Raw genomic sequence first — 27,921 nt, 5'->3', positions numbered from 1 at the left:
GCAGGGATAAGTAACCTGTAAGATGAGATTTTATGGATGTCCTGGAGTAAACCTTCTGGGTTTTAATTATAGATGTTGAAAAAAAAATTCAAAAGAGAGCTGGTTTGGGTTTTGAATCATTTTATCTTTACAATAGAAAATATACACAGTGATCATAATATAGCATATTATGCTAGACTTTCACATGGTACAACTATGAAGGAGTAAAGTAGCCAAACTGTTTATAACAGTTATAAAAATCAAGGTAAAAGTACGAAATATGTCAGCTGAAATTATAAGGTTTCATATGTCCAAAAATCACACAGGACTAACAGTGTAGAAATCCTTACACAGCCTGTACAGTACACCACACCAGAAGACTGAATACTGTCTTTAGGTTTAAAGAAAGGAACGTTTTATTGTAGGGTCAAGCTTTATTTTTATTTTTTTTAACAGCATCTTTTCTTGATCCAGCACCACGTCCTTTACCTGAAAGACAAGAAGTTCATACATTTACTTACAAACTACTGAATCAAAACATCTAGCAGAGCATAGCCACACAAAGACAGCCACCTGCTGGCAGCACCCTTTTTCATCAAACATATGATAACCTGTAAAGTTAAAAATAATTGTTCCATGGGGTGGATATTTTTGAATAAAATTTCAAGAGCTGGGTCACTTTTGAAATCACCTTAAGACTGGACAAATCTGGCAGCTAAAGAGTAACACCACTCTGGGTTTATATGAGCTTAAACAACTTGACATTAATATTTAATGTGTTCAACACCCTGGTTTACGGTTATTAATCCATCACTGCATTTTCTCTGCAGTAACTATAAACTTAATATATTATACCTTTGTGAATAAAGAGCACAGAGACAACTTCTGCTGTTTGTCCCGGACATGTTTAATGTCCACCATGATCGTAGTGCAACAACCACAGAACACCGGCTACTGTGATACATTACTTTGCTGTGGTGAGCATTATCACTCCACCAGTAACCATAAATGACCTTAGAGGCAGAGTGAACGATGTCAAATAGTAGTCTGTTAAACTAATGAGCGGTCACAGGCTCAAAATTTGCTGCATGCCTTCCCCCATTCTCTACTCCCCACATTCCCGCTCTCTCTGCAGCTGTCCTATCCAATAAAAGGTAAAAATTTGCATAATAATAATAATAATAATGTCTCCATTCTCACAAGCAAACCCTTTTAGTTCATTCTCAGTGTAAAAAATATATTAGTTCAGTTTTCGATCAAACCCTCAATTACACTCTCACTCTTCGTTAACCGTTTCCCATCAAAAAGTAGCTACAATGAAACCATGATTCATCAGTTTAACTCGAGTGATACCTCCACTGACGGCCCCCTGGCCTGCAGGTCGCTCCGCCAACGCTGGTCTGCCACCTGCGGAGACTTTCTCCCCCTTCTGTTTGGCATAGGCTATGGTCACTTTCTGGCCGTCTATCTCACAGTCCTCCATGGCTTTTTTGGCAGATTTTGACTTTTCTTCACTCTCAAAGTCGACAAAACCAAACCTGTAGAAAAAAAAAAAGGATGTTAAACTGCTTAATGTGATTACTCCAATTACCAACATCGTCAAATGTGTTTGCTGCATACCTTTTTGAAACTCCTGTCTTATCCTGAATGACTCGTGCTATGAGAGCTTCTTCAAAAACACTTTTTAGAGTATCTGAGGTCGTCTTCTCAGCGAGGCCCATCACCACCAGTGTTTTTGATTCAACTAAGAAGGAAAAAGCAACTTTAGTTTTACTGTATTTATTTGGAATTATGACACAAACTGATTAAAGACAATACTGAAACTGATGTTCTACTTTCAAACTAAAGTGTTACGGATTATACGATAATCACATCATAACAAACCTTTCTTCTTCTCTTGCTTCTCTCGCTTTTCACAGAATTGTACTTTGATTGCCCTTTTGCAGATTTGCATGTTTTCAGATGACTTCAAAGCTGTTTCAGCGTCTGCGACAGTCGCAAACTCGACAAATGCACATCTGAAAAGAATCAAAGATATTTTTGGAGATTGTTAAAAGCGTCTCTCATTTGAGAAAAACAGGATAGTGTGCCTGTACTCACCCCTTTGGTTTGCCTTTGCCTTGAGGTACCTTGACTTTAACAGCCGTCTGGAAGACTTTCTTCAAATCTTTCTCTCTTGCATTATAAGACAAATTGTTCACAAATAGGATGTTGTTTGGAGGAACTTCAGCTGGTGGACAGAAGAAAAAGAAATATATTGTGAACACGGTTTCATCCTTAAGTCCAACTTTCATGACTGATGTCTAAGAAAGCTACAGTATCATGTCAGCTATAGACAATGCATTTTTAACAAGCGGCAACCTCCGGTCTAAAAATATGAGTACAATGCGGAAGTGTTAAAAACTGCAGTTCATCAAGGATTCGCTTGAGGGTGGCTCCGGAAGTACCGGAAACCACATACACACCAATTCAAAAAAGCCGATCTTTACAGCAGAAATAAACATGTTTACAGCCTGGTACAAAAGACGAGTGTAGTCTGGATAGCTCATTTCTCGACCGGCACATACTGTAGGGCAGCGGTTCTCAACCTTTTTGAGTCTCGAGCTGGAACACTTTTTCTCTTAAGCCATCGCTCCATTTTACAGCATCAGAAAGCTAGCAAACTTGTTGCAAAATGTAGCGCGAGGTTAATGGTTTGTTTTTCTTTGTCTTTTTTCCCGCCGTGGGTCACGGAGCATGATCTCACGCGCACAGGTCAATTCATACAAATTTAGTTGATACAATGCATTTTGAAAAAGTAATGAAGCACAAAGCAACTAGAACAGCTCCTTGACTGAAATTCTGTAATATAATATTAGATATATTTTTCGACCCCCAGAAATCATCTCGCGACCCCCATTGGGGTCGGGACCCCAGGGTTGAGAATGGCTGCTGTAGGGGGGTGAATTTTTTTCTAACGTGGCAATTTCGAAGATATTGAGATTACGAGTCTTCCAATGAGAGGCACAGCTGACTTGATTGGCAGGCGGGAACACTGTAGCTGTTGGTGAGGAGGCTCAAAGCCCGCCACTTTTCATCACTATCACTCGACAGCAGCACTATGGCTCCCGCCGACGACTGGCCTCAAAACAGCGCTTCAGAAACAGATGGGTGACGTCACGGATACTACGTCTATATTTTATACAGTCTATGGTTTCTAAGTATCCAGTGTATTTTACCTTTAGTGTTGTTGTCATCATTTGTTTTGGTGACTTTAGGCTCATCTCTTGGTCCTACAGAGTCCACAATCAGAACCCGGCCTTGGATCTCAACTACTCGTTTTTGCTGCCGTACTTTTTCAGCAACGGATTTACTTTTAAACTCAACAAAGGCAATACTGTTGAAAATAAGAAAGCAGATTCAGTAGTGATTCAAAGTATCAATTATATGCATAGATTATTACAAAAAATAATAAACACAACTTCTGCATCACCACATATAGAGCAGGTTTTGAACATCTGCCATCATTGTTTACATGACATAGGAATTTGGAGTTACTGTGGGTTTTTAAAACTCTCACCCTTTGGCTGGGTTTTCTGCTCCACCAGGAAACCTGACTGTGACGGCTTTACGAAAGCTTTTCATGATGTCTTCTTTTGTAGCGTCGTACGGGACGTTCTTCAGAAACAAACATCTGGCATCCTTGTCGGCTTAAAAAACAATAAAGTTCCATAGTCAGAACATTCTTTTATTTCAATCATTATCTACCTTTATCATATCCTCAGACTTGTAATGGTTTACATTTCATGACTGTCCCGTCATAAATTCATAGACACACAGCTCGTAAAAAAATCAAACCTTCTGGGCCGAACACAGAAACACCGACACTCAACCTATTCCTAGAATGTAATCAAGAAAAACTACCGCAGAAGACAAATTCATGTGACTAATCAATCACTTTAAGCAGAGTTACCTTTTTTGTCCTCTGGTGGAACTTTCACTTTCACCTTCTCCTCACTTTTGACTTTTGCTTTGGCGATCTTCATCGGCTTCTCGAGCACCATCTCTCCGTCTAACGTCAGGGCCTTGGTCAGATCCATCTCTGAGGCCAGATCTACATGTGCGTGTTTCCTACAGGAACAAAACATTACTTTGCGTTGATTCAGAATCTCAACAAGCAGCAGTGTACCAGGTTTTTATTTAACAATGGCCCGATGAAAAAATCATGCTCACCTGGAGCGATCTAATCTGATGTCTTGAAACAGGATACTTTGTGTCATGAAATAATTTGCCAATGAATCTTTGACTTCTTCAAACTTTTTAGAGTTGTTCAGGTTGCCAACAAAGAGGCAAAAACCTACGAATAAACAGACAGTGAAATGTGTTATTACAAGTTACCTCACAGCTGAATATATTTTGTTGTAGTGTGTTTTACTTGAGTTCTTACCATCATTCATAAATTTAATTTTCTTCGGTGGGGAGGTCTCAACGGTTTGTGCTTTCCGTTTTCCTTTTCCTAAAACAGACAGAAAATGTTGGTAATTTGGTACTCCATCATTGTTTGAAATGATCGCCTGCCACACAGCAAATACAGGTAAATGCTGTGTAAAAATTACAGTTAAAAAGAGTAAAAATCTTAGGAATCTAAATATAATTCCTTCATAAAGGACAGATATAAATAGTGACAAATAGTAATACTTGAGATTTTTTTTAAAAAGTCACTAAAGTAGTACAACTGTTGGACTTTGAGTAGTAAATTAATCATTTTGGTCCTCTGCATCATCTTCACGTAATATGCAAATAATTAAAGTAGCATTTACAGTTTTGTGTCAAATTTTCAAAGAAGAATTTATTAAAATGATGTCTCTAGTTTTTCCTTTAAACGGCTTTGATGAAGCTTGAATAAGAAAGGTGACAGCTGTGTTGGTTTTAAACTACTAGGTGAAATCTGACTGAAAGACTTCACTACTAAATAATGTCATGTGTGAAAGATCACAAGAGGAGACTTGTCTGCTGCACTTGACACTAATTGGGATTGCTGTGGCTGCTTTAGGGTTGCAAAATTCTGGGAATTTTCAAAGTTGGAAACTTTCCATGGGAATTAACGGGAATTTATGGGAATAAACTGGAATAAACCAGGAATTTACTAAATTGAAGGTTGGCTCTTAATAGGGAAATCAAATATAGTTGGGGAAAATATATTGTAGCATAATCCTGACTAAAACAACCAGATTTCATGCAAGTACAGTTGAATATCTATGCTATTCCTCAATCACATGCACATAGCACACTGCTTACTGCAGGGCTATTGAGACCATGTCCCCTACATGCACTGTGCATTCCTCCATCACATGAAGCACAGATGATTTCTATTTTGGATGGATGTCTGCTTATAACAAAACAAATATTTATGCTTGGATATGATACCTTTCCATTAAATTACCCTCAATTCCCATAAATTCCCATCATTTCCATGAAAAGTTTCCAATTTGGAATATTTCCAAAATTCCCCAGCTTAACTTCCCATGGAAATTTACCGCAAACTTTCCAAAAATTTACCGCAAATTTTCTGCCCCTTTGAGACCCTAGGCTGCTATGAAACACTTTGGTGAGTTTTTGATGCTAGGAGATGAGAAAAAGGAAGAGCATAAGGAATGACTTCTACTTGAAACAGCTAACCCTGTATTATTCACTCTTGGAAACATCTTACCTGCTTTCTTTTTAACAACAATCACTTCATCTCCATCAGTTTCCTTTTTGACATCACTCTTCTCTGCGTCATCCTTCATCTCCCCGGTGACAGTTACTGTGGGTGTACTCTCATTTTCTCCAGTGTCCATCTGAGTATCTAAAAGAGGAAGTTTCACTACTTATGGCTCAAAATTTTACTTACAATCATGTGTGAGCCTTTTTGGTGTTTAAAATACCTTCAGATTCAGGTTCTTCCACGTCTTGCTGGATTTTTGAGACAGTGTTATCTGTGGGAGCATCCTCTGGGACATTAACTTCATCAGCAGAAGAGACACGCTGTTCCCCACCTGAAGAATAGTGTTTTACATTTAATATAGAATATATGCTGGAGTACAACTTTAAAAATGATCATGAACTTAAATTAGACAAAAAAGGACATTATAAATAGCTCATAATATAACTTTAAAGAAATAAGTTGTGATTCAGCTGCTGCTCATTGTAGATGTGTTTATCATAGTGATGGTTCAGTATGGAGACCTGTGACAAATGCAGGAATCATTACCTACAAAAGCTGAAAGTAGCATCTAAAAGCAACTTCACGACTACAAAGTTAAAGATGAATATATTGCAATAGAACACATATTCCTGTGAAAGGAACTTGCAATCCTTACAAACATCCTCACCAGTATCAGTTATCGGGTTACTTGCGCCGGTGTCCTTCTCTTTCTCCTCAAGCTCTCCTTCTTTCTTCTCATTCCAGGTTACAGCCACAGTGGTTGCACTTCCTTTGACTTCAATAACCATGTCCTCCTGAGAGTCTAAAGATACAGCTTTGTCACTGAAACAGCTCAGACAGAAAGTCAGACATCATGTGTGATATGTTTGTGATACCTTGATCATTTTGGTCTTCTTCCTTTTTTGCCTCTGTGCTCTCGGTGATTTTGATTTCCTCTGTTTGTCCAGCTGTCTGCTCACATATAGAGTCAGTCTGTCCACCTTAAAAGTCATTGCATTATAAATGTTACTGTCATAGTTGAGTCAAAATAATTATGCTCATGTAGGTTTCTAGATGTCAAAAAGAAATTACTTACCAGTGTTGACATTGGCCTCTTCTGTTACAACACCGTTGACTCCTTTGCTTTGTCTTTTACTTCGTCTTGTAGCCTGAAAGACAAATATCTTTTTAAAAATGATGACCATATCTGCCTGTTTGCTTCTGACAATGAGGGACTCATCAGTAACAGTGTATTGGAAATGATTGAAACCACATCTTTAATACACTCAGGTGAAGTCTTCAAATCAGCTGTTTGGTCTGACAGATTTATTTAAACGTTATTCACATAGTAATAAAAATCTAGCAAGGTCAAATGATCCTTTGCCTTAAGCCAAGTGAAGTCTTGTATTCTACCTTTATAGCTAGCTTACATTCAAACCTGAAAATCAGCGCTAATAATGTCAACCTACTTAAGAGTTCCAAAGCTTGATCCATAAGGCAACTGGACTGGTAGAAATTCTTGAAGAATTCTTGAAGAATTTCTACCAGTCCAGTTGCCTTATGGATCAAGCTTTGGATTACCATGACCTGGATGACTGAGAACCTTCACAGACCTACTCAAGAGTTAAAGTGTGTGATTTTTCTATGCTCTATGTTGTAAGTAAACTAATTCATGATCAGGCCCCACCACCACTTAAACCATATGTGTTACTCTGCAGGAACAATCTCAGCAAGAGGAAACTGTTCAGCTAAAGTTAGGAAAACTGCATTTGGACAGTCTGTATTTTCAATCAGAACAGCAGAAAAATGGAACTCAATTCCTACCCACATTACAGACTGTACAAGCCTCAGTGTTTTTAAAAGTAAAATGAAATTATGGTTCAACGAAAAACAGTCATGTGATCACTGAGTTAATCCTCTGAATGCATCAAACTAGAGACAATGAAATGTAATTTTAAATGTGTTATTAGTGATGGACTGTTGTTGAGTATGTGTTGTTTTAAATGCTAGTAGGTTTTTATCATTTGTATTGTAAATTCTTTTACATCTTCCTGCCCAGGGACCACAGATGAAAATGAGCTTATAGCTAACTCTGGGTTGACAGTTTTGGTTTTGCATGGCCCCTGTCAAATAAACTAATAAATATCAATCAATCAATCAAGCTTTATTTATATAGCACCTTTCATACAAATCAAATGCAACCCAAAGTGCTTTAAAGCGATTGAAAAACGAGAAAGAAGCAGAAATAAAACAATGGTATGACATATAGGGGAAATAATAATAAAAATAGTAATAATAAAAATTAAAAAATTAAAATGTAATCAAATAAAGTAGAGACTAATCGTAATTAATCGTTCATTAATGCGGATAAAATGTGTAATATATATAATATTTAATTAATATAATATGTAATGAATATAATATGTTATGAATATATATTTAATGTATGTGTATGAATGTATGTGATTTGGCAATAACATGTCTTTGTTCATGCCAATAAAGCAAAATTGAATTGAATTGATTTGACTAATGCAAACCAACAATATGTGAAATCAAAATAAGTCAAAGCATCAAAATGAAAAATAAAATAGAGACTAATGCACACCAACAATAAAAATATGTGTTATTAAAATAATGCATCAAAATTATCTAAATATAAATAGATAATATAAAAAATAAACTACCAAATCGTGCGTTTAGATCAAGATTCTCTCATTTGTTTATGACAAGCTAACTTCACCTTTAGCTTGTCTGTTTGCGGCTAACATGCATAGGACCACCAAACCATGGTTAGCTTTTAACACCAAACTCAGTGCACGTGGAAGGCTGTTTAATGTTAATATGAATAATAATATAAAATCTCGCCCGTCTTTACCATGTTCTTCAATAGAAACGTGCAAAGTTTCAGGCTGGTCCTGCGGGTCGTATCAGTTCAATACACGTGTGCTGAGCTAAAAACATCCACATGCTACTGTCCACTGCTCAACGCGCATGCGCCTGCGCCTGCTGTACTACGGGTGCCTGCAGGGTCTCAAACTTGAAGTGTTTCTTCGACAAGCTGTGAAGGAATTCCTCCAAAACATACTCCAATATTTGGATTTCGCGGATATGAACACATGTTTGGTGATTATTTGGTAACAAGCAACGAAGGATATTTGAGGAGGAATTGGATATTTGAGTAGTTTCGCTTTCTTTTTTATTTTCTTGACAGCTCGCCAAGTAACATTAGCAATTAGCTGAAGTCTTAAGATGGTAATTGTTTTAATTCTTTCAGCTCAGGTTCTCTTCACTGATCTCAAGGCTGAGGGATATAACTATCGTTGCATTGTTTCCTGACCTTTTCTTCCATATGAGAACTGAACCTGTTGATTTTCCCCATATATTGTGCATGGTGTGTGGACGGACTTCAGTGTAGCACTGTGTTGACTTGGACAGATAAAACTGGACTTCAGAGAATCAGCTGTCCGAAGGTCGACAGAGTGACAGCCTTCGACCGGAGCACATATTCTTTTATAGGGTCATCCTACCAGGAGATGAGCAACACCAACATGAGCTAACTACAGTCCACCAGAGACTGGGTTGGGATTGCATGGCCAGGTTTTCCACTATGGGGAGTCAGAAGATCAGTTTGAGGAAGGAAACCTTCATTTTGTCTGTGGACGTCGGGACAACATCGATCAGGTGTCACGTTTATGACAAGGAGGCAAAAATCCGAGGATCATGTTGCACTAAGGTATTCATCAATTCACAATATCTATGTTTATCAGTGGTGGACAAAGTACACAGCTTCATTACTTAAGTCAGAGTATAGATCCTCCTGGTCAAATATTACTCGAATATAAGTGAAAGTTGTTCTGTCAAATTATTACTTGAGTTAAAGTACTGAAGTACCTGCTGTTAAAAATACTTAAGTATTCAAAGTACTTCTTAAAAAATCTCAAACCATTGTATTTTCAAAACACATAAATGCAGTCAAGAATACATAGGAGTAAATTCTGCTACATCATGTTAATCTAGAAACCATTATTTGAAATCTCTAAAAACTATACCATGGAATAAAAACAGAAACTAAGTTACTCCAAGCACAGACAACTTAGTTTGAAATGTTCATCTGGAATTAAACAAATGTTACGTAGCTCAACACGCTTTCTCAGGTTGGTCTGTGAATTTTTGTAGGTTTGGGCAGAGTGGGAAACAGAGAGAACATTTCAAACGATACGTATCATTCTTCATTTCAAAAAACCTCCAACACGGGCTGAAGATATGGACATGGGTGCTCATGGGTAGAGAATTATAGCCATCATTACCACCTCTAAATGAACTGCCTGATCTGAGTGAAATCTGCTCTGAGTTTGCTCCACGTTCAACTGTGGAGACGCACGATATACAGGTATGACTAAACAACTGAGACAAACAGAACTACACAAACACATTTTACTGTCTTAGGGATCAGATTTCAGAAAAGAGAAGGAAATTCATGAGCTGACTTCAAAACTAAAGTAGTGAGTATCTAGAGCACTGATAGAAATGTAGTGGAGTAAAAAGTACAATAATTGTCTTCTGAATGTAGTGGAGTAAAAATAATAAGTTCCCCCAAAAAATAAAACTCAAGTAAAGTACAGATACTCAAAACATGTACTTAAGTACTGTACTCAAGTAAATGTGCTTTGTTACTGTCCACCACTGATGTTTATTTCTCTCAAGTAAATTGTCAACTTGCACCTTTTAACATGTTCACATTTTTCTTTATTATCTTACTGTATCCAGGTTTGCCCCATCTATCCAAAGGTGGGACATGTAGAGATGGACCCTGATGCCTTGTGGGAAGGGTTTATCACTGTGGTCACTGGAGCTGTACAAGGTACAGAACTGATAGTTGCTTCTGTTGCTGCATGAATCCTAACAGAGGAGTTAAGCTGTATTTGTTTCAGTTTCACTGTTAAAAGCTAAACCCAATATTTAACATGTAAATCACATGAAATGCTGTTCATACTTCCACAGCTTGTACAACTTCACTGTGTAGTTTTTACACAAGCATGAAGATATCAGCCCCAATCTCTTCTCCCTCCGTTGGCTCCCTGTCCATTTTACAATTAATTTTAAGATTATAATGTTTGTTTTTAAGTCACTAAATGGTCCGGCATCTCAGTACATCGCTGACCTCATACACATCTACGCCCCCTTCAGGGCACTGAGGTCTGCTGATCAGATGTGTCTCGTCGTGCCAAAAAGCCGACAAAATTCGAGGGGTGACCAAGCTTTTTCAGTAGTAGCTCCTAAACTGTGGAATGAGCTACCCACCCAAGTCAAAATGGACCCCACTCTAGATACTTTAAAATCATGTCTTAAAACTCATTTTTACTCCTTGGCTTTTAATACAGCACGAGAGTTTATGTTGGTCTATGTTTGTCTTTTAATTTACTGTATTTTGAATTTTACTATTATTTATTTCTACTGTTTGTATTTGTTGTGCAGCACTTTGCTAACCTTGTTGTTTTTAAAATGTGCTATATAAATAAAATGGAATGGATTGGATTGGATTGGATTGGATTACACATTCAATCAGATTCTTTGGGTTCACCTGGGTTTTGTTAATTTGGCACCGTCTACTTAGCAGAAATGTCAATAAAAAACATCCTCATTGTGAGCACCTTTCATTTATAATTTTAAGAATGTGGTTTGATGACATTAGAGGCTTTATCCTGTACCGTTGTTTGATTATACGATAGACTGTAGTGACCCTTTCAACTTAAATTAATCATCCTCAAATATCTTCCTGAAGATGACATTGCAGTGTTGGTGTGTTTCTTTTATCGGCTATCTTTATCTTTTAGATGCAGGGGTGCAGATGCGTCAGATTGAGGCCCTTAGCATCTCCACCCAACGAGGAACGTTCACTACATGGGACAGGTCGGACAAGTAATACGTATCTAATGACCTTCTCAGCCCCTTAAAACCTGTTCAACCTGCCTTTCACAGAGGCTCTGTTTAGTTATTCTCTTTTATTATGACAGAAAAACCGGGGTTCCTTTTCATAACTTCATCAGCTGGCAGGATCAGAGGGCAGCAGACCTGGCGCGATCCTGGAACAGATCCTGTACCATGAAAGTGAGTCTTTGAACGTCAGTCATTCTCTTTTTAGTGAAGAGGTTTTGATTTCACAGGCAGATTAAATAGTGATGAATGTAAGTCATTTCAGTGCAAACTTGGTGGCAAAAGTAGTACACGTGCCGAAATCTGAATACCTACTGACCTTGTTTCCATGACAACCTCAGGTGATCCACTGTGTGACTAAGGTCCTCTACTTCCTGACCAGACGGAAGAGGACACTCGCTGCAAGTCTGGTTGTCTTCTCCAGTCAACATGTCACCTTACGCCTCGTCTGGGTCCTCACACACTACAAACAGGTGTGTGTGTGTGTGTGTGTGTGTGTGTGTGTGTGTGTGTGTGTGTGTGTGTGTGTGTGTGTGTGTGTGTGTGTGTGTGTGTGTGTGTGTGTGTGTGTGTGTGTGTGTGTGTGTGTGTGTGTGTGTGTGTGATAACAAAAGAAGAAAAAAAACATTTTTACTATGAAAATTATACTTAACCAAAAACTGCATAAAGAGTGAGCAGTGAAAAAGAAAATCACAAGTTGCTTCCTCTGCACAATAGAGGATTAGGGCCAGATGAACAAAGTAGAAAGTTGTAATGTTAAGAGAATAAAGTTATAAATTTACAGGGACAAGTTGTGATCGGTGTTGGGGATATCAGAAGAGCAGTCAGAAGCGTCCCGTAAAATGGGGAACATGAATCCTGTGAAGTGAAACAGCTGAGGACAAACAGCAGTTGAAGAGGAGTGCCTGTTAGCCTGCCCTTCCTCAGAATAAGCCTGCCCTTCCTCAGAATAGACTTGCACAATCTATTCAAGGTCCTGCTTCTTATATTAATATGGTTCTGATATGTTAAACAAAATGAAGTATTCAGAAACTTAAATTAAAGTATAACTTCACCTCAATTTAGTTCTGGCAGCTGGCTGTTCTTCTGAAATTCCTCTTCAAAAATAACATGTAGGGCAAGCGGCAACCTCTGGTCTAAAAATACGAGTCCAATGCGGAAGTGCTAAAAACTGCAGTTCATCGAGGATCCGCTTGAGGCTGGCTCCGGAAGTACCGGAAACCACATACACACCAATTCAAAAAAGACGATCTTCACAGCAGAAATAAACATGTTTACAGCCTGGTACAAAAGACGAGTGCTCATTTCTCGATCGGCACACACTGTACGGGGGGTGAATTTATTTATAACGCAGCAATTTCCAAGATACTGAGATTATGAGTCTTCCAACGAGAGGCACAGCTGACTTTATTGACAGGCGGGAACACTGTAGCTGTTGGCGAGGAGGCTCAAAGCCCGCCTCTTTACGTCACAATCGCTCGACAGCAGCAATATGGCTGCCGCCTACGATTGGCCTCAAAACAGCTCTTCAGAAACAGATGGGTGACATCAGGGATACTACGTCCATATGTTATACAGTCTATGATGTAGGCCAGGGGTGTCCAAAGTACGGCCCGGGGGCCAATTGCGGCCCAAGATCCATTTATTTATGGCCCCAAGCTTCCATATTAAAATGTGTTATTTATAGCACAGAAATTAATCACATTCTGAATCATCTATACATTTGTAGTTTCTTTCAAGCGCACACACAAAACTAAAGTCAATCCAGAAACGTCTCAAAAAGCTCCATATGGACTACTTGTATAAAGGCAAAGCTCTGAGAATTCTGCAAGACGGCAATAAAGACGAAATACAAGAACTCTTAAAGCTGACAGGTTTTCAAATTAATGTTTTCATCGTGATGTGAAAATGTTCTTGATGAACACTAAAAGTTCAGAAGACACAAAAGAGGACACAAGACAAAATCAAAATTATTAAATTGTGCAGAAAAGGCAAAATTTGGTGCATAAAACTAAACTTAAAACAGAACTCAGGAAAATAATTATTTTGTTCTTAAAATGTTGTCTGCTGGTCAGAAAAGTTTTAAAACAACATGAAAAAGAAGTGTGATGAAATCCAGATCGTGATCCTGCCATAGAAAAATAATGATACAATATTTTTCTCACACTGCCCGACCATTTTCCTTCAGAAGATAAAGTTTGCTAATGTACATATGGCTTGGGAGAACTGAGGACTACCTAGTTACTGATTTATTGAGAAAAAAATTTAAATAATTGTTATCAAATGGAGATTTAATATATAACTTTTATGATTCCTAAGTCTCAGTAGGAGCCGCTGGCCCTGAGGCATTCTGACAACATCAAAAGTGTCCCTCTTTGAAAAAAGTTTGGACACCACTGATGTAAGCTAACCATTGACTAAAATTGAGATTTTTTCCCCCTCACTTTTATGACTATATTTTTGAATCTCAGTTTTTTTCTTTTATAATCTGGCCCTAATACTCTATTGTGCATTCAATACCAGAATTTCTCTAATTTAACAAACTTTTTCATTGTTCCAACCATATTCATTCCATCAAAATATTTATTCTTATGTTAATTCGACAAATCTTTATCAGAAATTTCCAGAGCACAAATTGTGTATTTTGCCAAAGCAATGGTTCAAATCACAAATATGTTAAAATTAAAACAGAGAGGGAGCACATCCTCACATTTCAGAAGCTGATCAATCAGCATTTACCATTTCAGATTTCATCATAATCATAAACATAAAAATAATTATAATAATATTTGTATAGCACCTTTAATACAACCCAAAGTATTTGACAAAACAAGATAGATTGTGGAAAAACATACAATAACAGTCCAAACAATTTTAAATAATAAATGCTGTCCATTGCTGTCAAATGTTTGGTAGATGTTCCTTATTTTACTGGGGGAAAAAAATCCTTATTTACTTTTGTGCATTGCCTTCACACTGCTTGGCAGTACATGCACCCAAATGGACTTGAAGCACTTTGTTACTCATACTGATCTTGTTTCCTCTTGTCTAGATCTTTGCTTGTGTTGTTCTTGTTCTCGTATGTAAGTGACTTTGGATAAAAGCGTCTGCTAAATGACATTGTAACATTGTCCGAAGATCCAGGCAGATGCTGCTCACTTGAATTCTTGTTGGACACTTGGGAAACTTCTAAAAGAAAGGCGGTGAAAGACTTGAGAGACTGAGTTGGGATTTAAACAAAGGGTAGTCAGTGATATAAGAAAGTGCTAAATTATTCAAGATTCAAGATTCAAGAAAGCTTTATTGCCAAGTGAGCTCGCACACACAAGGAATTTGACGTGGTGAATGGAACACTAGTACTTAACAACAAGACAGTAAGGACACAACAAGACAGTAAGGACAGAACAAGACAGTAAAGACAGTAAATATATAAACCTAAACACAAATCCAAAAATTCTAAATAATAATAAAAATACTATCTGTACAAAGAAAGTAATGTAAATTATGTAAGGCTTTACACATGACTAAAAGGATTGTGAAATCAAATTTGAGAGGAACAGGTAGTCAGTGCAGTAAGCAGGGGGAGAGGTGATCCCTCTTCTCTGTAATGGTGATAGTACTGGCTGCAGCTGTTTGCATTAACTGTAACTTTTAGACTCTTTTTGGGGTTGTAGTCTTTGTAAATCAAATAAATGATCCATTTGAGTTTAATACAGGGAGAGCCAGCACATCACTGAGGTCATCAAGTGGGCTCCTCCTTTCACTGATTTTTCGTAACGTTAGGCCCACGACAACTCGGAGAGGCTTAACAGTTAGGTCTGGCGTAATAATGACTCATTGTGTCCGCTGACTATTTGACACCACTATCAAATGTCAGATGATTCCTGTCATATGTTTACTGGTTCCTGATCAAGCATTCATTTAAAAGAATCCCTTCCATACAAGTATTCCTGGTTCCCTGTGTACATCCCTCCCTGTGTATGGCTTTTAAAGGCTTTATCATCATCAGCTCAACCATCATGCATTCATTTTTCAGCATCATCTTGTTTTTGCTTTCAGGTTCGCCAAGCGGTCGCTGAAAGAAACTGCTGCTTTGGAACAATAGACACTTGGCTGCTGTTCAAACTCACTAAAGGTGTGTTTGACGTGAGAAGCTTGTGTTAATCTCTTGTGAATGCCCTCTTCCATTAACACCATATCCTGAGAACACCGAGCAGTAACATATGATTAGTCCAACAGGTTGCATTTCTCGAAGTGTTGAGCAGGATTTTGAGGCCCAGACTGAATGCTCTCTGTGTTTCCAGTCCTCTTGCATCACTGTTGGTCTGAAATTCCTCAGAAATGTTTCAGCTAACTCCAGCGGGAGGGGAGGAGGGGGTTTGCTTGAGGGAAAAAAGAAAGCTGTTTTTTTCCTTCCTTTGGAAAGTTATTTTTATTCATTTCATTTATTCTTTACCATTGATTGTTCTTCAGGGCGCATCCATGTCACAGACTATTCTAACGCAAGTTCAACAGGAATATTTGACTCGTATCAGGTGAGGTGTATGAAGAGTCATTTCTGTTTCTTTGTTGTTGTTTTTGTTTTTTTTAATCTCTGTCATGTGACTTCTTTCACAGATGTGTTGGAGTGGGTTTATCACCTCCCTTTTGTCAATCCCTCTCTCAATTCTTCCTACAGTAGAAAACACAGGGTGAGTCTATCACTACCAACATTGCAATCAAGTCTTAGCCTGTGAGTGTATTTAAATTTTACAGCTGGAGTCTTTAGCTGGCTGTTTAACTGGTAGGTGTCAGACCAAGTGATCACCTGCATGCAGCTGGTGCAGAGTTTTCAAAGATACTTAAAAAGTGACACATTTGATAGTATAGAAGCTTCATCATCTACTGAAGCTGCCGATGTGTTTTGTTAACTCCCGGGAATGACTTGGCTGACGTGTTGTACTGTCATATGTTTGTCGATACAATACCGTTTGCTGTTGTAGTTTAAATAACAATTCTTAGGCGTAACTCTGGTTTGAAGCACAAAACAATCCATTTATTTGCATCACCGTACAAAGTGTTAAACAGCATCCAAGTTTCTCATTCATTGCACAAACAAACATTTCAGACGCGGTTCTCCATGCCGCCTGCCGACGCAGCATCATAGCGTTCAAGCGTCACAGTGTGACAACGGTCAAAAACCATATGCCCTTCCAGGTCAAGACACACATCTGATACCTAGGCAGTGATGTACCTATATACCTGTGCCCTTAATCAGCAAGACAATGGCACCCAGTGGCACAATAAACAATGTGGTTCACAGCTTGACCCAAAACATGAATATGGCTCTTACAGTTAGAAAAGACCAGGATGAGATTTTATATCAAATATGACATAATCAGAACAGACTACTTTGTCGACAGGGGGGCACCAGAGTTCACAAGAGCTTTAAAGCATGAATCATATCACAACACATTACCTTTGATGGTGTTCAGTTGATTTTACTTTACTTGTTACCCAGGTGCTGTTGTAAAATAAATTCAAGGGATCATGAGATGATTACAAAAGTAGGAAATGGTCGAGGCAGATATCTGTCTAACATGAGTCTGGTTCTGCTGGAGGTTTCTGCCTGTTAAAAGGAAGTTTGTCCGTGCCACTGTAACTTAGTAAATACTGCAAGGTGCTCTGCTCATGGTGGACTAAGATGAAATAAGACTGGGTCTTACCCCGTCTTGATGTTGGGTCTTTGTTAATAATTACATAAAGTGTGTTTTAGACCTGCTCTGTTAGTAAAAGCGTCTTGAGATAATGTTTGTTGTGATTTGGCGCTATACAAATAAAGATTGATTGATTGATTAATAAATAATTGAAAGCTCCTTTGAGGACCTTTTGGTTTGTGTTGACTTTGGTGCCCTCCTGTGAACAAAGTGAAATATCTCCCCTCTGTTTCTCTCCTTGGTCACATAAAGTCTGTCTTCTAATGATGAAAAATGTCTTTCACAAAGCGTTGAAGAGTGTGATGTGATGCCCTGTTTGGTGTCTCTCTCAGACATGACTTTGGCTCCACTGACCCTTCTATCTTTGGAGTTCCCATTCCCATCATGTCCGTGGTGAGTTGTCCCAGTCCCTGGCCTCACACACACTCTTATCTGTGTTAAGAATAAAAGCTATCATTACAACCCTCTGATTATGTTTATGCCAGCGTGTCCAAGTCAAAGCAATAAAGTTGTTTGAAGATCATTTCTCCCAAGTTATTTAGTTAATCAATAGAAAGGAGCGTGCTGCTTGGCCTGTGAACAGAATCAATGAGACAGGAACTGATACGTTGAGTGACTTCTTCTGTACTTCTGCTATAGATGGCAGATCAGCAGGCGGCCATGTTTGGAGAGTGCTGCTTCGGGGTTGGTGATGTGAAAATCACAATGGGTACAGGAACCTTCATGGACATCAACACGGGAAGCAAACCGCATACATCTGTAGGAGGTAAAGTGAAAATAAATTACACAGGAAAGCATGACTCATTTACTGACTCTGTCATTAGTTGTTTGATGGAAAGAACTTGATAAAAAAAATTTAAAATGATGCCACATAAGCTAAGTTTTGAATTCTGCAGGTCTGTATCCTCTGGTTGGCTGGAAGATTGGCTCAGAGGTGGTTTTTTTGGCTGAAGGAAATTCAGCAGACACTGGGACAGCTGTCAAATGGGCCCATGATCTGGGTGAGTGATCATTTGTTTGTCCATGATTGTTTCATTTTCATCTTATTCATAAAGATTTGTATGCTAGTTGAAAGAACATAGTCTGAGATGTCTAGAGTTATTCCTATGTTCCTGAATATGCTAGCAAGACAAGGCAAGTGTATTTATAAAGCACCATTCATACAAAGCGCAATTCAAAGTGCTTTACAGAGTTTAAAACAAAAACCAGAACAGTAACAATCAACAAAAACACACAGCAAACACTTCAAACATTAACAATTTATATGCAGTCAATTATGTTTGATCTACTCTCTCTCTCTCTCTCTCTCTCTCTCTCTCTCTCTCTCTCTCTCTCTCTCTCTCTCTCTCTCTCTCTCTCTCTCTCTCTCTCTCTCTCTCTCTCTCTCTGTGTACTTATGTAACTTAACGTACATAGTAAACAGGTCATATTATTTATTTAAATTAGGAGGGATTATTATAAATAATCAGCCCCCTTTGCTGCTCTGAAGTCCGTAACTTGCAGAGTCTTACTGTCCCGCCGGACACAGAATCATAACTGATCTTGTCTTAACCGAAATGAACCTTTAATCATTCGATTCATCTCAGAACTTCTTCCCGAGGATTAAGACTCGCACATTGAGTCTTTTCTGTGTCGAGTCGCAGCCTGAAGCTGGCTCAGACCTCTTGACACCCCCGCAGGATGCCCGTATGCCCAACATTTAATTGTAGATCCAAAATCAGGTTAATTCCATAACGCCATACCTTGTCAGAAAATATCCAATTTAAAATATGACATTAAACAAACATGAGCATGAAAACATAAAATATTTTAGAATCTAAGATCAAGAAAGAAAGAAAGAAAATTAGTTACAAACCTTCATTAAAACTCAGTATTTTAAAAGAAATTAAAAGTTTAAGAAGTGGAACGTTTTTAGTCTGGACTTAAAAGTGGTCAGAGTCCGGGCTTGTCTAATACTCTCTGGGAGGTTATTCCAGGTCTGTGCTGCATAATAACAAGCAGTCCATAGATACAGAGGTCATGTAGGTGTGTGTGTGTGTGTGTGTGTGTGTGTGTGTGTGTGTGTGTGTGTGTCTGTGTATGTCTGTGTATGTGTATGTGTATGTGTCTGTGTCTGTGTGTTTCTGTGTGTTTTTGTGTGTGTGTGTGTGTGTGTGTGTGTGTGTGTGTGTGTGTGTGTGTGTGTTTGCAGAGCTCTTCACTGACGTCCAGACGACCAGTGACATAGCGTACAGTGTCCGTGACTCAGACGGGGTGTGTTTCGTCCCCTCCTTCAGTGGCCTGCAGGTACATGGCGTGTTTGAACACAGTGCATGTTGTTGTATTTGTCAAAGGGAAAGTTTTCACAGTCAATTAAAGTTTTGTGTTTGCACAACCATAATCACTGAAGATGTCCCAATCCAACACTAAATGCAAAGTGTGCACTTCTGGTCGGAGTTATTCGAACCAATAATGTGTGTAAACTTGATAATTGAACAGCTCTGCAATGCTTCCTAGCTGTTATTTAATGTATTTTTATATGTACAAAATTGATAACCTCTCTCTTTAGTTGTCGTCTGTCTCAAGGGAATTTCTCCGTCTCTTTGAAAGTGTCCTACATGTTTGATGCTTCAGTGCTGCATTTGGCTGCGTTGCCTCATTGAGGTGTATTCCTTTGAGGGTTTATTCTTGTGTCCTCTAATTCAGTGTTTTTCAACCTTTTTTGAGCCAAGGCACATTTCTTACATTAAAAAAAATCCCGAGTCACACCACCAACCAAAAGTGTTACAAAATGACACATTTAATCTCTCAATTTATTAATCTGTTTATCTGAGGGAGGATCTTTGGCCACTTCTTTAACTGTGTCAGGTTGAAGCATCTTATTTACAATGGTCTTTGCAGGTAGTATTAATGTCTCTGCTACAGTGTGTGGCTTTTTTGATTTGGCCACGAGTTCAGCTACTAAGTAGCTAGCTTTGAGAGCTCTCGCAGACACCGTTGTAGTTTTTCTCATAAAAGTTGCCTTTTCCACCACCCTTATTACGCTCTTCATCCAGGTTAGAATTTTGTCCAGGGCCCAGTTTGGAATTTTCATTCATCACTGTTGTACGCCTACTTCTTGTCACATACACCTCTCACATGCATCATTAATTCTATTGTCTTAAATGAACAAGGTCAGTATGACAAGTATTGAATTACTCCACCAGTCACTACAGTGCAGGTACAGATGCACTACATAGCAAATTATTTGCAGTATATAAATAATATTTTTTGGGACTAAGTGAAATTGGAAAATGTCCCACGGCACATCTGACGATCTGTAACGGCACACTAGTGTTCCCCGGCACAGTGGTTGAAAATCACTGCTCTAATTCTTATAAGTCTAATGCACCGCTTACATTAGAGAAGTACTTTTTAAAGGTCTTTTGTTGCAGCAGCAGCATTGGTGCAAGAGTGGTTATTATCAGTACCATAGATAAAGGTAGTATTAGAATTGCTCTGATACAATAGATGCTTTCAGTATAGCAGCAATAAATGGTCAGACATCCAGGTAACAAAAAAAAGAGTGACAGCGAGATCAAAAAGTGGCAAATGGCATGTGGTGTGGTCGAAGGTGTGCCACATGGGGCTGGTTGCATGTACATGACACCTCTGTGGTATGCCACTGCACATTTCTGGTTTCCTTTGACAGTATAAATGCAGTATATTGATGTAAATAAGAATGTAAATGAAGTTTTTCTCATCCATCTTTCATGTGTGTTACTCATTTTTTATAAGCACATTTATAATTGGCATTAACGTTGGTCTGCATGTAATAATGCAATGAGGCATCGTAATATGGCGTAGCATGCCATCCGCCACTTTTTGATCTAGAGGCTGCTGAAAAAAAAAATATCCAAACATCTCCAAGCAAAAAACAAGAGACTGAGAATGACCTGAGATCAAACACGTGTAGATAGGTATTATAAATAACATAAAAATAAACATTAACTCGCTGCACTTTGAGTCATGTATGGTGTGTGGTGTTTACTGTAGGCAGGGCTCATCCCACTCACTCCCTGCTCTTATACTCTTCTAACTCAGCTGAGCAGAGGAGGGTGGGGCGAGTTGATAACAGCTGCATTAAACATCATCAAAATATAGCTCATTGTTTTTTCCATCAACTCAGAATAGTTTTTTATATAGAGATCCTTGAGACTGGATTGGGACATTTCTATTTTTTCCACACTAACCTAATAAAATCTGTAATTCTTCTAACATACTAATACTTGCCTGATTTAACATTTTGTCTCTGTAACATGATTCTGTGTCTCTTTTATTTCTCTGCTCTCCATTGTGATCTGGCTCTTGTAAGTTTGTGTCCTGAATGTTTATAGTTCATAAAGTAATTGAGATATTGTTGCACCATCAGTTGCCTAGCCTTTGTACAGTGTAATGTACAGTTAGGGTTGCAAAGGGGTGGAAAATTTTCGGTAAAATTCCGGAAAGTTTCTGGTAAATTTCCATGGGAAGTTAAGTTGGGGAATTTTTGGAAATATTCCAAATTGGAAACTTTCCATTTATGGGAATTTATGGGAATTAACTTGAAATTGAGGGTCATTTAATGGAAAGGTATCATATCCAAGCATAAATATTTGTTCTGTTATAAGCAGACATCAATAATACAATTAATACAGATGTATTTGTAAGAAGAACTTTATCAAGTGTTAATTGTTTTAATGAACAATCAATTATTTCATTGAAGAACAAAAACATGAATGTTGAGTTAAATATTACACATTCCTCCGACCCAACCCGTTAAAAAATGAACAAAAATGCAATCTCAACAAAGTCCCATTCAAAATGTTAAATGAAAAGAGCCGCTCTCCCTCCAAAAAAAGGCCCATTTAACATGCAAATAAAAAAACATCTTCCCTCAAGCTTCTCAAGCCTAACCTCTGCATTTTCGCTAAACCCTTTCAGGCAATGAGCTCTTCCTGGGCTCTTCCTAAGTTCCACATCAACCCTCCTGTTGTGTTGTGGGTCAAATTGACCATTGTCAAAGTCTATTTTAGACGATATTTGCCTTCCAAACCAGCATAAAAATCTGGGCAGCATGTGACAGAAGAGGTGTCGTGTTAACTTATCAACATCACTTCATAAAAAAATTAAAATATAAGAATTCAGAATAAAATAAACAAAAATCTATGTCACGTAAAACTATTGTATTTATATTTAGGGCTTTCCAATGTACATTAAAAAAAAGTTTTAACGTGAATTTTAATGTAAAACGAGTGAGTTATCCTCATTGAACCATGATCTGTGAGAATTAAACATCAATGGACCAAATCTTGATTTAAATGGTTTGTAATGGAGTTAAAAATTGGATTCGATAAAATGTATGTTGGGATTTTTTGGGGTTCTGACACTTTTGGATAATTGAATATGCCCCGGGTCAAATTGACGCAGGAACATTATTGCAGTAAATTCCTGGGTTATTCCCATAATGTCCCGTTAATTCCCATTAAAAGTTTCCAACTTTGAAAATTCCAGGATTTTGCAACCCTACGTTCAGTACAGATGACATTTTGAGATTTTATCTTAACACAGACCTTGTGAGGAAAGTGTCTACATCTAGTTGCTCTATTTATCCAGGCTCCTCTGAATGACCCCAAAGCCTGTGCCTCCTTCATGGGCCTCAAACCTTCAACTACTAAAAGTCACCTGGTCCGAGCCATCCTTGAGTCCATCGCCTTTAGGTGAGATCATGTCGATTAAGATGACATCAGCGTTCATTCTCACTGATGGTGACTGAGCTTTCTTCTTTGCAGAAACAAGCAGCTGTACGAGCTGATGCTGAGGGAAACTCGCATCCCCATCAAAAAGATCAGGTGCACACTTTTTGTGATCAACTGTGTGAATTTAAATCTGACTGAAGTTATAGAAGTGTGTACATTAGACTCAGCTCAGTGATATCACAGCTTACATTTCAATATCTGATTGAAGGATTTGGACTTAAGCCAACAAACAGGGTGTAACTGATTCCACTCTTGTGTATGCTACTTCTACTAATGCAGTCCAGCAGTTTTTATCAGCAATGCATTATGGGTGTATGTTTCCTCTCAGATGCTGTTACAGTAAGTGAGTTGCAGTGTAATTGAGTGCTCATTTTTTCTGTCTCAGGATGGATGGAGGAGTCTCCACCAACGACTTTGTCATGCAGCTGACTGCAGACCTGTTTGGCAGAAAGGTGGCCAGACCCCTGCACCACGAAATGTCATGTTTAGGGGCCGCGTATGTCGCCGGACTTGGAACTGGTATGCAGACACACATTTCTCAACAGCATGTGTGTCGTACGGGGTGATATGTTACAATGTTACAATGTTATTCATTTTTTTATTTATTTTAATAAAATAAGGAACATCTACAGTGAAGCAACCAAACAATTTAAGACCTTCCATTATCATCATCAACAATTAACTTGCCATCACCACAATAGTGACCAAAGTACCAAGTGCTGGGTCACTCAAGAGCTGAACACAGATTCCCAGAGTAGAGCAGGACAGTGGGAGTCAACTGTAGCTGGAAGACACGATCTGCCACTGGGGAGAACAGTGGAGAACAGTCTAGCTAAGTGCATAGTGCTTCCTAAAGAGCTGGGTCTTTAGCTGTCTTTTGAAAGTAGAGAGGGACTCTGCAGATCGAATGGAGTTGGACAATTCATTCCACCATTTAGGGACAACAGAAGAGAAGAGTCGAGCTAGTGATTTTGAGGCCTTATGTGCTGGAAGCACTAGGCGCTTTTCAGAGGCTGAGCGTAGCGGGCGAGAAGGGGTGTAGTCCTAGATGAGGGGTTCCAGGTAAACTGGAGCGGTTTTGGTTACTGCTTTGTAAGTCATGATTAGAGTTTTGTATCTGATGTGAGCTGCAACTGGAAGCCAGTGTAGCGAAATGAGCAGGGGAGTGACATGAGCTGTCTTAGGCTGGTTGAAGACCAGACGTGCTGCTGTGTTCTGGATCATATCTGGATGATATCTAGATATTGTTTGTATTTTTATAATAACAGTCAGGTTTGTGATGCGAAGATGAGAAGCAGCTCTGTCAAACACTTCAGCTTACTTTTGCTTCCTCTGCTTTTCTTCTTTTGATTCTATAAAATATAAAAATACCCAGTCATGACATCAAGCATAAATTTAAAAAGATATGATCAAAAGTCCTATTTTTATTTTTGGAACCGGGAGAAGAAGCAAACTGAAATGCTGCTCTCTGTTATGCAACCTGTTTTCTCTTTAATTATTCACATTATGTAATTAGATGATTATACATTAGTCAGGGCTTAATCAAATCAAACATGCAAGAGAGATGAGGCCAAAAGCAGGAGGTGCTAATGCCTGAATATTCATGTGAATCAAGCGTTTGAGGAAGATACATTTCTGGTTCATCAGTAATCAGTATTGTTACGTGATATACAAAAAAATATCCACCAGTTAAGGTCATTGATTGCATTAGGAAAAGAGACTTACACTCAAAGTCCAGAATCCTTCATCTTCAAAGGGTTTGTGATGGTATCATTAACTCTATTCTTGTCCGCCCTGCAGGCTTCTGGAAAACCAGGGAAGAGCTGAAGAAGCTGCAGAGCACTGACAAGGTGTTTCGGCCCAGAGAGGCAACTCAGGTTTCCCATCCCTCTGGCAGCACGAGTCGAGAATACCTCCCAATCCTCCAGAGCTGGGAGAGAGCTCTCAAACGCTCCATGGACTGGTACAGTAAGACTTGAAAACTGGATGATTGAGGGTTTGAACTGGTTGGGAAAATCTGGCACAAGCTCTGCATACGTGTGAAAGCAGGACATTTGTTTTCACATTTTGTAATGATAAAAAAAAAAACTACAAAAGGTCCATTTCAGTTCCGATGCTGTTTGAAGCATCGTCAGCTACCTTCACTTGAAGTCTTTAACATGTTCGCACATTTGTTCCTCTTCTTGATTACTTCACTCAGCAGTCTTATCAGATTATTTTATTCCACTTCTCAAGCCACTGGTACCTCTTTATTTTAGAGTATTTAACCCGAGATGTACATCTCCCCACATGGGGGCGCTAATGACTACTTTTACAGCTTTTTAATGTATGAACTCTGCTATAGCAACCACAGGCTGCATGCTAACAAGCAGCAGCAGAGTCACATCAGTGATATCAGATTCAAACACCATCCTCTGTGAGGAAAAATACACAGAGCTTAACCTGTCTGTCCATGACACCTCCAGATTTAAAGAATTCTTAATAGGAAACTGATTTAATGAAACAATGTTAGAGCTGTGTATGTACTTCTTAGCTTATCAAAAGCATTTATGTCGTCTAATGTAGTCTATCGAAGATCAACTCCTAACAAAACACAAGTATTAACTGTGATGATTTTTTTTCGCATTACTGGAACAAAAACCTGAATGTATGTTGACATTCCATTCGCTTTGAGTGCTTTGACACCTGCTTGTCTGCTTCTGTGATGAATCACACATCTCCCTCAGCAAGAACCAGGAAACACCATCATCTGTGAGAGGAAATTTACAGGATTTACAAAATTTTATGGAGTTAGCGGTGCTATATCAGCTGTAATTCATTCACGTCGTCACGCAGAAATCTCAAATTGATCCATGAGTTTATTTCAAGATATGTACATGTTAACAATAATAATGTTAATACATTTACGAGCAATATAAATATATGAAGTGAGACTGACTCAAGCAGAATGATGACACAAAGAAAAATGTATTTTTTCATTGTATTACACGGGTTGTGTAGCTGTTTTGTCGGTAACTAGTTTGTGATGATGATTGTCATGTTGTCTTGTGATAAAGTTATGACTCAAGTCTTTTTCTTGACCTGATGAACTCTGATGACAAACTGAAATGACTCTTTGTGTGAAGACACTCTGTCCACTCTGTGACTTTTATTGTGGAGTAGGTTTTCTTGGTGATAAAAAAAAATAGCCATTCTTTAAACTGTTGTGTTTTTTTCTAAAAAAAATATATATATATTTACAGGTATTTTATGCAAAGTGGCATTATGCATAATGTATTTGTTAACACCTCAGCATTCATTTTCTAACACTTTGTATTTCATTCAGTTCTTGAATGGCAATGTTAACCCAAACTGCAGGGAAATATGAGATGACATATCATTTTGTAACTAAACTGGATGAAAATATCCACTCTGGTTGACCTCAGTATTAAAAACTTTATTGATAAGCAGTAGTGTGTGCGTATTTGTGTTGTGGTTACGTATATTGGGTGTCACTGACATGGTGAGTGAACAGATGCAGTAAAGGATTTTTACCTCATCCTGCACTCTGGGGAAATGCCGTTTGTCTTGTGCCTGGGGAATTATCAGAAACGCCGGCTGCTCAGATGAGTGCAGGGATTGCTTCCCATTGATGTGACCAATCTGGCTGTGAGGGTTGCTATGGCAGCTCGCGGATGGAGTGACTGAGAACAAATGGGGTGTGTTTTCCTGCTCATGGTGCTGGTATGGTGAAGGGGGCGCTAATTGAGTGCGCAGAAAGGGGGATTTCCTAAACAATGGGAGGACTGTGTGCTCGTCCCTTCAGAGAAAGAGCAGAAGTGAATTTTGTGTACATCACTCAGATCTGTACAGTAAAGCCTTTCTGCACTAACCCCTCCTCCTCTTCCTGTCAATCTAACACTGTTTTTTCCTACTCCTGTGGACTCGACTTGCACTAGGATGCCTTTACAGAGAAAAATGTGCTGGAGTGAGTGAGACAGACAGAACTAGCCCATGAATCAGTGCTGCAGGCTCTCCCACTAATCAGTAAAATGGTTCTGTGTGTGTGTGTGTGCACGCATGTGTGTGAGCGCGTGTGTGCTGGTATTATTCTTGGGAGCCGCATTATTTGAATTGTGGTGGACCCTGCCTTGCAACAAATTCAAACTGACAGCAGGAACTGGATGCAATGCGACCACCACTCCAGTCCCCCTCCCCCATACGAGCTGAACCCTGCATCAGGGGTCATTATATAACTCCCTCGTCTCTTTCTCTCTCTCTCTGTGACACACTGGGATTGTTTTCTGGAGTGTCAGGGGGTTGGAAGTTAAGCTTTTGTCTTTTTTTTTTCTCTTCCTGTCAGTGTCTCAGCCTCTCCCCCTGCTGCCTGAGCACCTAACTCCATCTCTCTCAGTTCAGTTCACTTCAGTCAGTGGCACGACATGCAGTACACGTGCTGCACAGTGTGGCGAAGCTGAGGATGGAACATGAATCAAATGAGAGAGTTCCTCTGCAGGTGGGGCTAATTTATGGATGTGAATGTAAAAAAAAATGCTGAAAGAAGCTGGCAGCGTTGCCCTATTCCCCAGAGAAAGAGTGTTCTCAGTTAACTCTGACACATCTGTGTACAGTGCATGCTATGCTCTCTCTCTCTCTCTCTCTCTCTCTCTCTCTCTCCTCTCTCTCTCTCTCTCTCTCACACACACACACACACACACACACACACACACACACACACACACACCACACACACACACACACACACACACACACACACAGTGCATTTTGTATTCCAAAGCATTAAAGTACAAACGGACCAAACTTGTGTAGTTAAACCAATAGACACAGTAATGTGAGCAATAACACAACAATAAAAATGATAGTCTCTCCCTCTCTCAGCCCCCCCCCCCCC

At 38.9% G+C, this 27,921-nt stretch overlaps 2 protein-coding genes across 2 annotated transcripts; one reads left to right on the top strand and one right to left on the bottom strand.

Moving 5' to 3' along the window:
• Positions 1-108: 108 nt before the first annotated feature.
• On the bottom strand, positions 109-8,646 carry LOC117826371 (nucleolin-like). The gene is made up of 16 exons (XM_034702373.1): positions 8,520-8,646; positions 6,741-6,813; positions 6,541-6,645; positions 6,333-6,467; positions 5,886-5,996; positions 5,669-5,806; positions 4,406-4,474; positions 4,192-4,315; positions 3,932-4,089; positions 3,539-3,668; positions 3,198-3,355; positions 2,080-2,209; positions 1,864-1,997; positions 1,600-1,723; positions 1,333-1,517; positions 109-468 (listed from the first exon to the last, which is right to left on the bottom strand). Exons 1-16 carry the CDS (start codon positions 8,520-8,522, stop codon positions 407-409), a joined length of 1,839 nt encoding a protein of 612 aa, XP_034558264.1. The 5' UTR covers positions 8,523-8,646; the 3' UTR covers positions 109-406.
• Positions 8,625-26,479, top strand: gk5 (glycerol kinase 5). Its single transcript, XM_034702375.1, has 16 exons — positions 8,625-9,377; positions 10,412-10,505; positions 11,479-11,554; positions 11,659-11,752; positions 11,920-12,051; positions 15,638-15,713; positions 16,052-16,113; positions 16,196-16,269; positions 17,607-17,667; positions 17,914-18,040; positions 18,171-18,275; positions 19,466-19,560; positions 22,888-22,991; positions 23,064-23,123; positions 23,416-23,549; positions 24,831-26,479. The coding sequence occupies exons 1-16, from the start codon at positions 9,234-9,236 to the stop codon at positions 25,007-25,009; spliced, it is 1,617 nt and encodes a 538-aa protein (XP_034558266.1). The 5' UTR covers positions 8,625-9,233; the 3' UTR covers positions 25,010-26,479.
• Positions 26,480-27,921: the final 1,442 nt, after the last annotated feature.

The sequence above is a fragment of the Notolabrus celidotus genome, chromosome 15, assembly GCF_009762535.1.
Source record: "Notolabrus celidotus isolate fNotCel1 chromosome 15, fNotCel1.pri, whole genome shotgun sequence".
Taxonomy (NCBI): Eukaryota; Metazoa; Chordata; class Actinopteri; order Labriformes; family Labridae; genus Notolabrus; species Notolabrus celidotus.
The sequence above is the reverse complement of the archived record's forward strand: the minus strand, read 5'-3'. Positions and strand labels throughout refer to the sequence as shown.

Excerpts from the sequence above, each read along its gene's own strand:
- LOC117826371 (XM_034702373.1), bottom strand. Across the intron at positions 4,316-4,405 it reads AATTAAATTTATGAATGATG|GTTTTTGCCTCTTTGTTGGC; the intron begins GTAAGAACTCAA and ends GTTTATTCGTAG. Across the intron at positions 469-1,332 it reads CCAGGGGGCCGTCAGTGGAG|GTAAAGGACGTGGTGCTGGA; the intron begins GTATCACTCGAG and ends CTTGTCTTTCAG.
- gk5 (XM_034702375.1), top strand. The coding sequence starts at position 9,234 with ATGGCCAGGTTTTCCACTATGGGGAGTCAGAAGATCAGTTTGAGGAAG. Across the intron at positions 16,270-17,606 it reads CCTACAGTAGAAAACACAGG|ACATGACTTTGGCTCCACTG; the intron begins GTGAGTCTATCA and ends TGTCTCTCTCAG. Across the intron at positions 22,992-23,063 it reads CTTGAGTCCATCGCCTTTAG|AAACAAGCAGCTGTACGAGC; the intron begins GTGAGATCATGT and ends TCTTCTTTGCAG.